Source organism: Bombina bombina, chromosome 9, assembly GCF_027579735.1.
Source record: "Bombina bombina isolate aBomBom1 chromosome 9, aBomBom1.pri, whole genome shotgun sequence".
Lineage (NCBI taxonomy): Eukaryota > Metazoa > Chordata > Amphibia > Anura > Bombinatoridae > Bombina > Bombina bombina.
Window position 1 is genome coordinate 162,485,464 of NC_069507.1, and position 14,391 is coordinate 162,499,854.

The 14,391-nt window shown below is 41.9% G+C and overlaps 1 protein-coding gene across 1 annotated transcript in view; it reads right to left on the minus strand.

Annotated features, from left to right (window-relative positions):
- The window catches only part of MFSD13A (major facilitator superfamily domain containing 13A), a 152,278-nt gene that overhangs the window by 75,017 nt on the left and 62,870 nt on the right, over positions 1–14,391 (minus strand). Inside the window, exons 4-5 of the mRNA XM_053692469.1 lie at positions 12,072–12,521; positions 11,252–11,369 (exon numbers count right to left, since the gene is read on the minus strand). Of these exons, the coding sequence (XP_053548444.1) occupies positions 11,252–11,369; positions 12,072–12,521 (568 nt within the window). The remainder of the gene's footprint in view (positions 1–11,251; positions 11,370–12,071; positions 12,522–14,391) is intronic.

Consider the following 14,391-nt stretch of genomic DNA (forward strand, 5'->3'; position numbering starts at 1 on the left):
GCGGAAGCTCATTCCCTGGGATAGATGGTCCAGGGTCAGCCACCAACGGAGTGAATCTCTGGTCTTCTGATCTACCTGAATCATTGGAGACAAGTCTGTATAGTCCCCATTCCACTGTTTGAGCATGCACAGTTGTAATGGTCTTAGATGAATTCGTGCAAAAGGAACTATGTCCATTGCTGCAACCATCAACCCTACTACTTCCATGCACTGCGCTATGGAAGGATGTGGAACAGAATGAAGAACTTGACAAGTGCTTAGAAGTTTTGACTTTCTGACCTCTTTCAGAAAAATCCTCATTTCTAAGGAATCTATTATTGTTCCCAAGAAGGGAACTCTTGTTGACGGAGACAGAGAACTTTTGTTCTATGTTCACCTTCCATCCGTATGATCTGAGAAAGGCCAGAACGATGTCTGTATGAGCCTTTGCTTTTGACAGGGACGAAGCTTGTATTAGAATGTCGTCCAAGTAAGGTACTACTGCAATGCCCCTCGGTCTTAGAACCGCTAGAAGGGACCCTAGTACCTTTGTGAAAATCCTTGGAGCAGTGGCTAACCCGAATGGGAGGGCCACAAACTGGTAATGTTTGTCCAGAAAGGCGAACCTTAGGAACTGATGATGTTCTTTGTGGATAGGAATATGTAGGTACGCATCCTTTAGATCCACGGTAGTCATAAATTGACCTTCCTGGATAGTGGGTAGAATCGTTCGAATGGTTTCCATCTTGAACGATGGTACCCTGAGAAATTTGTTTAGGATCTTCAAATCCAAAATTGGTCTGAAAGTTCCCTCTTTTTTGGGAACTACGAACAGATTTGAATAAAATCCCATTCCTTGTTCCTTTATTGGAACTGGGTGTATCACTCCCATCTTTAACAGGTCTTCTACACAATGTAAGAACGCCTGTCTCTTTATTTGGTTTAAGGATAAGTGAGACATGTGGAACTTTCCCCTTGGGGGTAGTTCCCTGAATTCCAGAAGATAACCCTGAGAAACTATTTCTACTGCCCAGGGATCCTGAACATCTCTTGCCCAAGCCTGAGCAAAGAGAGAGAGTCTGCCCCCTACTAGATCCGGTCCCGGATCGGGGGCTACTCCTTCATGCTGTTTTGTTAGCAGCAGCAGGCTTCTTGGCCTGCTTACCCTTGTTCCAGCCTTGCATCGGTTTCCAGGCTGGTTTGGGTTGTGAGGCATTATCCTCTTGCTTAGAGGATGCAGAATTAGAGGCCGGTCCGTTCCTGAAATTGCGAAAGGAACGAAAATTAGACTTATTCTTGGCCTTGAAAGGCCTATCTTGTGGAAGGGCGTGGCCCTTTCCCCCCGTGATGTCTGAGATAATCTCTTTCAATTCTGGTCCAAATAGAGTTTTACCTTTGAAAGGGATGTTAAGCAATTTTGTCTTGGAAGACACATCCGCTGACCAAGACTTTAGCCAAAGCGCTCTGCGCGCCACGATTGCAAACCCTGAATTTTTCGCCGCTAATCTAGCTAATTGCAAAGCGGCATCTAAAATAAAAGAGTTAGCCAACTTAAGTGCGTGAACTCTGTCCATAACCTCCTCATATGGAGTCTCTCTACTGAGCGACTTTTCTAGTTCCTCGAACCAGAACCACGCTGCTGTAGTGACAGAAACAATGCACGAAATGGGTTGTAGAAGGTAACCTTGCTGTACAAAAATCTTTTTAAGCAAACCCTCCAATTTTTTATCCATAGGATCTTTGAAAGCACAACTATCCTCGATAGGAATAGTAGTGCGCTTGTTTAGAGTAGAAACTGCCCCCTCGACCTTAGGGACTGACTGCCATAAGTCCTTTCTGGGGTCGACCATAGGAAATAATTTCTTAAATATAGGGGGGGGGGGAACAAAAGGTATGCTGGGCTTTTCCCACTCCTTATTCACTATGTCCGCCACCCGCTTGGGTATAGGAAAAGCGTCGGGGTGCACCGGAACCTCTAGGAACTTGTCCATCTTACATAATTTCTCTGGAATGACCAAGTTGTCACAATCATCCAGAGTAGATAACACCTCTTTAAGCAGTGCGCGGAGATGTTCTAATTTAAATTTAAATGTCACAACATCAGGTTCAGCTTGTTGAGAAATTTTTTCTGAATCTGAAATTTCCCCATCTGACAAAACCTCCCTCATGGCCACTTCAGATTGGTGTGAGGGTATGACAGAACAATTATCATCAGCGCCCTCCTGCTCTTCAGTGTTTAAAACAGAGCAATCGCGCTTTCTCTGATATGTAGGCATTTTGGATAAAATATTTGCTATGGAGTTATCCATTACAGCCGTCAATTGTTGCATGGTAATAAGCATTGGCGCGCTAGATGTACTAGGGGCCTCCTGCGTGGGCAAAACTGGTGTAGACACAGAAGGAGATGATGTAGTATCATGTTTACTCCCCTCATCTGAGGAATCATCTTGGGCAATTTCATTATTTGTGGCAGTACTGTCCTTACTTTGTTTGGACGCTATGGCACAATTATCACACAAATTTAAATGGGGAGACACATTGGCTTTCATACATATAGAACATAGCTTATCCGAAGGCACAGACATGTTAAACAGGCTTAAACTTGTCAATAAAGCACAAAAAACGTTTTAAAACAAAACCGTTACTGTCTCTTTAAATTTTAAACAGAAAACACTTTATTACTGAATATGTGAAAAAGTATGAAGGAATTGTTCAAAAATTACCAAAATTTCACCACAGTGTCTTAAAGCATTAAGAGTATTGCACACCAATTTTCAGAGCTTTAACCCCTAAAATAACGGAACCTGAGCCGTTTACAAATTTAACCCCTATACAGTCCCAGCTATAGCCTTTGCTGTGACCTAACCAAGCCCAGAGGGGAATACGATACCAAGTGACGCCTTCTAGAAACTTTTCCAGCTACTTTCAGATCCTCACACATGCATCTGCATGTCTTGCTCTCAAAAACAACTGCGCAGTAATGGCGCGAAAATGAGGCTCAGCCTACAACTGGGAAGGCCCTCCCTGACTGAAAAAGGTGTCTAACATAGTGCCTGCCATAAAAAAACGTTCCCCAAGTTTATAAATGTGAATTATCAGCATAAACATGTATAAAATGCCCAAATAAAGCAATCGATTTAGCCCATAAAAGTGTCTACCAGTTTTATAGCCCATATTAAGCCCTTTATTCTGTTTGCTTGACTAAGAAAATGGCATACCGGTCCCCATGAGGGGAAATGACAGCCTTCCAGCATTACATGGTCTTGTTAGAAATATGGCTAGTCATACCTTAAGCAGAAAAGTCTGCTAACTGTTTCCCCCAACTGAAGTTACTTCATCTCAACAGTCCTATGTGGAAACAGCAATCGATTTTAGTTACGGTCTGCTAAAATCATCTTCCTCTCACAAACAGAAATCTTCATCCTTTTCTGTTTCAGAGTAAATAGTACATACCAGCACTATTTTAAAATAACAAACTCTTGATAGAAGAATAAAAACTACATTTAAACACCAAAAAACTCTTAACCATCTCCGTGGAGATGTTGCCTGTGCAACGGCAAAGAGAATGACTGGGGTGGGCGGAGCCTAGGAGGGACTATATGGCCAGCTTTGCTGGGACTCTTTGCCATTTCCTGTTGGGGAAGAGATATTCCCACAAGTAAGGATGACGCCGTGGACCGGACACACCAATGTTGGAGAAATGTTATTTTAGTGTTTGCGATGCGGGAGGGCCTCGTTTTAGGGGTTAATAAGTAGTTTATGGGTGTTAGTGTACTTTTTAGCACTTTAGTTATGAGTTTTATGTTACGGCGTTGTACCATAAAACTCTTAACTACTGACTTTTAAATGTGTTAGGGATCTTGGAGGTAGAGGGTGTACCGCTAACTTTTTGGCCTCCCAGGAAAGACTCGTAATACCGGCGCTATGGAAGTCCCATAGAAAAAAAGACTTTACAAAGTTTACGTAAGACGTTTTGCGGTAAGGCCAAAGAAGTGTGCGGTGCCCCTAAACCTGCAAGACTTGTAATAGCAGCGGTAGTGAAAAAGCAGCGTTAGGACCTGTTAACTCTGCTTTTTGAGCCTAACGCACAACTCGTAATCTAGCCGTATGTCTCTAATAAAGTGTGTGAGAACATTCTGTTTTGTCTGATTTTAGATGAGCTTTTACTGAGCTGTCAAACTCTAGAACCTGCTCAACTGGGAGGCAGCGCAGCAGACAGGATACACTAATAAGGCTGTGTGTTCAAATCAGCTTGACCCTATTTGAATTTCTGATATATTATAAAAGCTTAAACTGTAAAGGTCCATCCATTGCACAAGTTAAATATAAGTTAGGTACTGATACAAACCAGCTATTTGACCCCAGCATTGAACTAAGATAATAGAATATTCTGCACATTCTTAAAGTGACAGTAAACACTGTGCTTCAGTTAATTCTCAAACTGAAGCACATTGCAGACCTCTCAAGATCAACTCTACTACATAGCTTTTTTTAATAGGCTTTAACAGATAAGTACTGTAAAACAATGCCCTTGATACCAACAGTATGACCATGGCTAGCCTCGTCAGCTGCAGACTAAAGACTGGAATGTCTTCTCCAAATTAGGCAAGTGGTGGGTTGCTTTAGGCTATTGAAAAACAACTGCAGCTAACAAAATGTTAACTTGTTTTAAAAAAGGTTAAACTTGGCTGATAAGTTATTCTGTACCAAGACAACAGAAGTGTCAAAACAAGGTGTTTGCTGTCCCCTTAAAGGGACAGAAAACCCCAAAATGTTAATTATTCAGATAGAGCATTCAATTTTAAACAATTTTCCAATTTACTTCTATAATCAAATTTACATAATTCTCTTGTTATCCTTTCTGAAGGAACAGCATTGCACTACTGGCAGCTAACTGAACATATCTAGTTAGCCAATCACAAAAGACAAATGTGTGCAGGAACCAATCAGCAACTAGCTCCCACTAGTGTAGGATATGTGCATATTCTTTTCAACAAGGGATACCAAGAGAACAAGGCACATTTGAAAATAGAAGTACATTTATAATAGTCTTAAAATTACATGCTCTATCTGAATCATGCAAGTTTAATTTTGACTTTCCTATCTCTTTAAAGCTAAATTTCATACAAACAAACAGACTGATGCGTACACGTAGTAATACCATATTTTCTGCATGTAACACACATTAGTGTATAAGAAACAACAACATTTTAAATTTAAAATGAGAACGTCAAAATCGCACCATTAGGTACTGTGACGGATACCCCTGGCTACCCCGACTTGGTAGCTACGCCAAAGGGGTCCTGCTTCCTCACTGCCGACTGCAGCTATGTAGCTGGCAAGTGACCACAGCCTGCAGCCACCCCTGATGCCCGACAGCATCAGTACCCAGGGTCCCACCCTGTGGCAGACTCCAGCTACCCAGACTGGGTAGCTCTGCCTGAGGATCCTTTCTTTGCCTGGAACAGGCTGCTATGTAGCCCAGGAAAGTGATTTTAGCTGGAGCCCACCCAAATAACTAGACAGACTAGCATTCAGGTGAAAATAGAACTGATTTTATTGAAAACACACACTCCTTTTATACAGACAGCTCATCTTGATAAGACAGGGAGACAATGCCACAGTTTTCCCGCCATTCCCGCCCCTCCAGACTGACCGGCGCCTCCATAGCAACCCTAGTCCCACAGAATCCCAGGACACAGTGGTGACGGTTTTGGGATGATCTCGGTGGAGCGGCGGCACTTCCAGGGTGTCATTTTAAAGATCTCTGTCCCCAGATGTAACAGTCAGCATGATTAGTTTCTGGGGACCGGAGTTACAGTCCGTTGAAGTTATGGGGATAGGGGTGTCCAAAACCCCCGGTTCCCAAAGGAGCTCCCCTCCGGTAATTCCCCCACCTCTTGTCCTCCCCTAGGGGCTACTAGGGGCACATGGTTTCTGGAGCGACCAGGGGTAAAGTTAGCGGGTGTCCTGTTGTTTTGTGGCCCGGGAGTTCCAGGAGCACGGCCAGCCTGAGAGGAGTCAGGCGGGTGTCCGTTGAGAGGCGGCTGACCGGGAGCTCTAGGAGCCCGGCCAGCCTAGGAGGGTTTTCCTGGTCATACACCAGCTCTTCACAAAACAAGCAAACAAAAGCTTCCAGAGATTGTGGTTGCTCCGAGGAGACCAAAACCACTGAGAAACAACAGGGGAGAGGTTGTAGGAGGGTGGGGGGGGGGGGGGGGGGTAGCCTTAGCTGTCTGATATCCGTGACATCTCCCCCCCTCCAGTTCGGCAGACCCGGCTAGACCCTTAACGGGTCGGCCTGAGGCTGTCCGACGGTGGGCCTCCACTTCTCAGTTGCTGGGAGAGGTTATCCCAACTCTCCAGAGCTTGGGGCATCCTGGGGGGTTCCTGCTGTAGTTTATACCCTGCACCCTGGGCACAGGGATAGTCACATAAGGCAAAGTCCCAAACAAGTTTGCTAAGGCCGGCTCCCAAACAATTGCTGTCCCACAAGTTCCAGTGTCCTTAAGTTCCATGGCCACACTGCCTCTCTCTGTGACACTCTGTTTAGTACAGGCTGACCCACCCACAAACATAGCTAGTGCCGGTTTCCCACCTGTATTCCCACCCCAGATCGGAGGGGGAGGTTGCTCCTTGGTGGGGCAGGCAAAGCTCGGGTGCCCAAACATGTGGCACCAACTGCATAAGCTTTTATCCTCCTTGCCCAATGCAACGCCTGCCCCCGGTGAGAAATACTCCGGGACAAGAAAAGGGTAGAGACCCTGCCAAGCTACTGAGGTGAGACACCGTCTGTCTCTTCTCCCGAGAAGAGGATCTACCGCTGGGGAGGGAGGTCTGCTACCTCCGCTCCATGGGAAACTGTGCTGCCGCTGGGGAGAGAGACCAACTGTCTCCGCTGCCAGAAAGGGATTCGGCCGCTGGGGAGAGATATTGATACCCGTCTCTCTCTGCAAGGGCTTCTCTGTAAGGGGAGGGAGGACGACTACCTCCGCTCCCAGGGGATGGCTCTGCCGCTGGGGAGAGAGACCGACTGTCTCCTCTCCCTGCTCCTGGCTCTGCCGCTGGGGAGAGAGACAGACTGTCTCCTCTCCCGGGAAAGGGTTCTGTGTAAGGGGAGGGAGGACGCCTACCTCCTCTCCCTGGTATCCTGGAACCATCTCCTCCTGGACCAGTCCATCCAATTCAGACAGCCATTCCGCCCGGGGCTGTCCTCCCAGGAAAGGTACTCGGAACTTCCACTGGAGCCAGTAATCGATAGCCCTGCTCTTGTTGAAGAGCCTCCCTCCAGAGTCGAACGGCGGATAAGGTCCCTTTGTGCCAGCAGGTCCCAATACGAACTAGGACCGTCCAGCTGGGCCAGTGCCTCCTCTGCTCTCCTTAGGAGCTTGGTTCCCATAGTTACCGGCTACTGTGGCACGTCTCCTCTGTCAGCAGAAACTGTGCGATAGAAGCAGATCCCCACCGCTGCCAGCCAATGTGACTTATACCCCCGGCTACCCCAACTGGGTAGCTACGCCAAAAGGGTCCTGCTTCCTCCCTGCCGACTGCAGCTATGTAGCTGGCAAGTGACCACAGCCTGTAGCCACCCATGATGCCCGACAGCATCAGTACCCAGGGTCCCACCCTGTGGCAGACTCCAGCTACCCAGACTGGGAATCTCTGCCTGAGAATCCTTTCTCTGCCTGGAACAGGCTGCTATGCAGCCCAGGAAAGTGATTTTAGCTGGAGCCCACCCAAATAACTAGACAGACTAGCATTCAGGTGAAAATAGAACCGATTTTATTGAAAACACACACTCCTTTTATACAGACAGCTCATCTTGATAAGACAGGGAGACAATGCTACAGTTTTCCTGCCATTCCCGCCCCTCTAGACTGACTGGCGCCTCCATAGCAACCCTAGTCCCACAGAATCCCAGGACACAGTGGTGACGGTTTTGGGGTGATCCCGGTGGAGCGGCGGCACTTCCAGGGTGTCATTTTAAAGCTCTCGGTCCCCAAATGCCACAGTCAGCATGATTAGTTTCTGGGGACCGGAGTTACAGTCAGTTGAAGTTATGGGGATAGGGGTATCCAAAACCCGCGATTCCCAAAGGAGCTCCCCTCCGGTAATTCCCCCACCTCTTGTCCTCCCTAGGGGCTACTAATCCCCAAAAAGAGCGGAGCTCTGGGGCACATGGTTGCTGGAGCGACTAGGGGTAAAGTTAGCGGGTGTCCTGTTGTCCTGTGGCCGACCGGGAGTTCCAGGAGCCCGGCCAGCCTGAGAGGAGTTAGGCGGGTGTCCGTTGTGAGGCGGTCGACCGGGAGTTCCAGGAGCCTGGCCAGCTTAGGAGGGTCTTCCTGGTCATACACCAGCTCTTCACAAAACAAGCAAACAAAAGCTTCCAGAGATTGTGGTTGCTCTGAGGAGCCCAAAACCACTGAGAAACAACAGGGGTGAGGTTGTTGGAGGGGGGGGGGGGGGTAGCCTTAGCTGTCTGGTATCCGTGACAGGTACATATATTGGTTTTACAAATGCATAGACTGCCTTCTATTAATTAGTCCTGTATAGCTACCAGGCATCGCACGCATGTTAAAGGGACAGTCAAGTCAAAATTAAATTTTAAAAAGCTTTCCCATTTACTTTTACCATTAAATTTGTTTTGTTCTCTTGGTATTCTTTTTTAAAAGCTAAACCTAGGTAGGCTCAAACTGATTTCGAAACCGTTGGATTACAGCTCTTATCTCAGTGCATTTTGACAGTTTTTCACAATTAGAAAGTGCTAGTACATGTGGTGTCATATAAATACCGTTGTTGTCACTCCTGCGGAGTTATTTAGGACTCAGCACCGATTGGCTAAAATTCAAGTCTGTCAAAAGCACTGAGATAAGGGGCCAGCCTGCAGAGGCTTTAATACAAGGTAATCACAGGGAAAAAAGTGTATTAATATAACTGTGTTGGTTATGCAAAACTGGGGAATGGGTAATAAAGGGATTATCTATCTTTTTAAACAATAAAAAAGATTAAAGTAGGCTGTCCCTTTAAGTGAATGAGACCGCATGATAAATTATCACTAAATAAGTAAGCGTGAGAATAGTATGGGAATTTTGCATAGTTCTATATATTGTATAGAAATGTATGTCTTATAACATAGCAAATACATATCGATAAACAACAGATAACACTATAGATGTGCTATAACATGCTACATACACATATATAACCAACAGATGGCGCTATTGCATTGGAAAAGAAAAGGACATGAAACCCAAAAATGTTTTCTTTCATGATTCACAGAGCATATGATTTTAAACAACTTTTCAATGTACTCCTATTATCTAATTTGCTTTGTTTTCTTGGTATCTTTTGATGAAAAGCATATCTAGGTAGGCTAAGGAGCTGGAAACTAGCTGCTGATTGGTGGCTGCATATAGATACCTCTTATCATTGGCTTATTGATGTGTTCAGCTATCTCCCAGTAGTGCATTGCTTTTCCTTCGATAAAGGATACCAAGAGAATGAAGCAAATTAGCTAACAGAAGTAAATTGGAAAGTCGTTTAAAATGATATGCTCTATCTGAATAGTGAAAGAAAACATTTTTGGGTTTCATGTCCTTTTAGTTTCCAATGCAATAGCGCCATCTGTTGGTTATTTATGTGCATGTAGCATGTTATAGCACATCTATTGTGTTATCTGTTGTTAACACACAGAACACACAGAAGAACAGTTATTTAAAGGGACATGAAACCCAAAAAGTTTCCTTCATAATTCAGATAGAACAATTTTAAACTTTTTTTTCCAATTTAATTGTATTACTTTTATTATCTAATTTGGTTCATTCTCTGTTGAGAAGCATGCCTAGGCTCATGACCAGCAATACCTTACTGGGAGCTAGCTGCTGATTGATGGCTGCAACAAATATTCCTCTTGTCTTGGCTCATTAGCACCCAGCAGTGCATTGCTAGTCCTTCAACAGAGGATACCAAGAGAATTAAGTAAATCTGGTAATAGAAGTAAATTGGAAAGTCATTTAAAATCCCATGCTCTATCTGAATCATAAAATAAAAATTGTGGGTTCAATGTCCCTTTAACGATTGCAGCTTACTGCTTTATCTTCTTCAATATTTCAAAAACACCATACTTAAGATCTTATACATTATGCTATTTAAAACAGAATTTCCTTAAAACGTGTGCCTTACAAGCTGAAAACGAAAATATAAAAGACAAGTAACATTTGTTATTTTAGACACTAAAGTAAAAATGTAACTTGCATGATACAGACATAGCATGCAATTAAAAAACAAGCTTCCCAATCTAATTCAGTTCTCAAATTTGCTTCATTCTCTTGGAATCCTTTGTTAAGAATAAACTAAGGTAGGCTAATAGAAGCTTCAGCACTCTAAGGCAGCAGTGTTTGCAACAATGTTTAATATTACTCCAAACATTGTTGCAAAAATATTTGAATGCTACAGACACTCTCCTGAGCTCCTATGAGCCTTCCTAAAGTTAAAGGGCCAACATTGTAATGCTATGTGTTTAACCCACTGCGGAGCACTGCTGGTCCAGTCAGTAGCGCTAGTCGCATGACCTAGCTTTGAGACTAGCATTGCTGATTGGATTTAACTATGTGATTAACACCTTTGCAGCATCACTAGTGTTACTGGTGTTACAATAACATGCTTTAATGAATTAAACATGTCATTTTAACACTAGAATGGCCCTTTAACTCTTCAACAAAGGATACAAAGAAAACAAAGCAAATTTGATTACAGGAATACATTGGAAAGTTTGTTTTTTAAATGTGCATACTCTGAGTCATATAAGTTTGATTTTGAGTTTAATGTCTCTTTAAAGGGCCACTGTAAGTAAATATTTTCTATGCCTGTTACTAACTAACTACCCCAAATACGCTTTTTATCAATAGCATTTCATTAACATATCTCTACCGTATATCAGAAATCTTGTCTGCAAATTTAATTGTTTTCCAAACCCACTCCGTGGGTATCCTTTGCTCTGTACCAATCCGTTTACAATACCTAGGTTTCAAAATGGCGCTTTAAACACAAAGTTATTGGTTTAAGTATTTTGAACAAGCAGTGCTGAAAATAGTGGGCAGGATAACGTGACATCATCGGCGAAAAAAGATATAACTTTTAGAACGTTATTAAACTTCATTTTGGAGAAAATATAGGTCAGTAGGTTTTAATTAATGTTTATTAACTTTAATATGTTAGTTGTTTAGCTTAAAAATTATAACAGAAAGTAATCCTTTAAGATTCTAAAACTTACTTGTATCAAGTTCATACTGACAAACCAGAGTAAATTCTTGTGTTTAGAGAGCTGTTTGAGGTATTCTAAGAGAGTTATGTTCTTTTCTGGAGTTGCAGATTGGTCATCAATATGTAGTCTGAAGAAAAAAAACATTATCACATTTATGCAATTGGTTGTTTATAAATTATCACTATAGTCTAATAACACATTACTTTGCTACTAGTCAGTGCGGTTTTAAAATAGTAAATCATGTCAAGACAAGTCATCAATCAAAAGCAAATAAAACTTGCCTGGTGACATAACATGCATTTTAGTTATGGCAGAGTAAAGTTGTTATGGAAATCCAAGCATACGCTTTCATACAAAGCAAGGCAGGGTTTAATATTGTTTTAGGATATGTTTTGTACTAATCTGGATATCTTGAAAGAAACCACTTCTTTGTCTTTACTGGGATTCTGCTGATGTAATCCACTTAAACAAGGGATATAAAAAAACAAAAAACAAGAATGGCTCTTGGGATGAAGAGAAGTATTGTTATTATTGACTGACATTAAAAAGAACGCACAAATGGCCAAAAGCGTATGTGCTTTATCAGTAATGCGTGATTATGTACTTTTCGGATCAAACAAAAGAACATGATCCTATGCATAACACTAGAAGTATGTTACACAACTCTTCTTTAGCACCCAAATAGTTTGCACTAAAGCCTCATCTGACCTAAAGATCTTGGGCTTAAGGAGAGTAATTTAATATCTAGAGGCTTGTAAGATTAACAAATTAATCCTCCCTGAGCAACGTGAAACACAATAACATATAAAAAAAACATTTAGTCACATACTCTTTCAATACAGACTCATTGTCAATATTGGCTCTTGTTCCAGGCTCAAATCGCTGTCTAAGTAGCCATGTGGACACTGTAAAACCAATAGCGGATATGGCTGCCAGGATTACACAAAATATCCGAAAGGAAAAAAAGTCTTCCTTGTTCCATACTGTGTAAGATGCAAAAACAGACAGTGATCCAATGGCACTGAAGAGTGAACAATAGAAATTGAGGCTGGTTCTTTCCTTTGCAGAGACGGCAAGGTCAGCCAGCAAGGCGTTGTGATTGAGGTCCACCATGGTAAGGAAACTGTCATAAAGGCAAAGGCAAATGAGAAATTGTAATCCAGGGTGAGCCCAGGCAACCCAAAAAGCCAAGAAAGATAGGGCAAACAATGGTCCATTTTGACTTAGGGCCTTTAGTCTTTTTGATACCACAGTAGGAGAGGAGATGTCCACATTGGACCTGCAAAAAGAAAATATTACTGTGAACATAGGAATCACTGAATATAGATTATTACATCATTAAAAAAAGCACCGGATTTAAAAACATAGTAGGGATTAGTAAAATAATTCAGTTGAAAATGCATTTGGTTGTATTACATCTAATATCTTATAATAATTGATTTCATATAAACATAGATTAGATATCTAGTTCGCAGGATGATAGCCTTATGCTTATCCCAGGCATTCTTAAAGTCCCCCACAGTGTTTGCCATTACCACCTCTTGTGGAAGTTTATTCCATCAATCAATCACCCTTTCTGTAAAGCAGTGCTTCCTCAAATTACTCTGGAATATACTACCCTTCAGCTTGAGATCATGACCCCTTGTTCTTGAGTTTTCCTTTTTAAGTCAAATACTCACAGCCTCAGCTTTATTAAAGGGACAGGAAACCCCAACATTTTCTTTCATTATTTGGATACATACAATTTTAAACAAATTTCCAATTTAACTCTATTATCTAATTTGCTTCATTCTCTTGTTATCTTTTGCTGAAGGAGCACCATTCCACTACTGGCAGCTAGTTGAAGACACCTAGTTGGCCAATCACAAGAGACAAATGTGTACACTTTCCTATCCCTTTAAGGCCCTTACCATACTTGAAATTTACTATCATATCACCTCATTCCCTTCTCTCCTATAAGCTATACATATTTAAAGGGACATTAAACCCAATTTTTTTCTTTCATGATTTAGAAAGAGCATGTCATTTTAAACAACTTTCTAATTTACTTCTATTATCTAATTTGCTTCATTCTCTTGATATCACTTGCTGGAAAGCATATCTAGATATGCTTAGTAGCTGCTGATTGGTTGCTGCACATAGAGGCCTTGTGTGATTGGCTCACACATGTGCATTGCTATTTCTTCAACAAAGGATATCTAAAGAATTGAGCAAATATTCCCTATCTGAATCATGAAAGTTTAATTTTGACTAGACTGTCCCTTTAAGTCATTGGGCCTCTACTGGCAAGTTTTAATTTTTTAGACCATGGACAATATTAGTACAAGGCCTAACGCAGCTGGCACCAGGAAACAAAACTATATATACACATCAAACGAAAGAATGTGTCAACACTTACACATTTTCTGGTTTAAAAGTTATTTAGCCTTGGGAATTTTTGACAAGATGCTCCGTAATGTGCGGAAAGAATTAATCTTGGAATAAAATGTATAGATTATAATTTTTAAAATAACAATTATATGGAAAACAGTCCCATTTCTACTTTTAGTTGTATGTCTGTGTAAAGGCCTGATGATAAAATATTCTCCTGCTTGGAGAGAAATTGTGGTGCAGACTTTTCAGAGGCGGAACTCACTGAATTCTATAAGAAAAAGGGTGGAACCATCTAGCACCACAAGATTTTTTTACAAGATTTTAAACATGCAAATTTTGCTATACTTGCCTGAGGAGTATTCTCTGCATTTCTGAAACTGAAGGAGAGACAAGCCCATCACTAGTATGATTTTTGTTACACTTACACTTTGTGCTTTGTATTTTATATTACTTTTCACTTCAGATGGGTCCTTTCAGTATTATTACAATTAAGCTTTGCACTCTTACATTTTAATGCATTTAGATACAGCAGTGATTTTACAAATTCTGATTATGTTTTTAAAGTCTCTGCTACTTTAACAAATTAGGATCATACTTTATTTCTGTGTATCTTTAACAAATAACATTGCACTTTAAAACACAGCTTCAGAAAGTGGGAGGGATAGGGGAGTTCCCTTAGCTGAACAGGTGAGTTACCAGAGTATGTCTGAAGCTCTCTCACAATTCTTGTGAAATGCTGTAAGCATTTTAAACAAGTTAGTCTCACTGATTTTTCT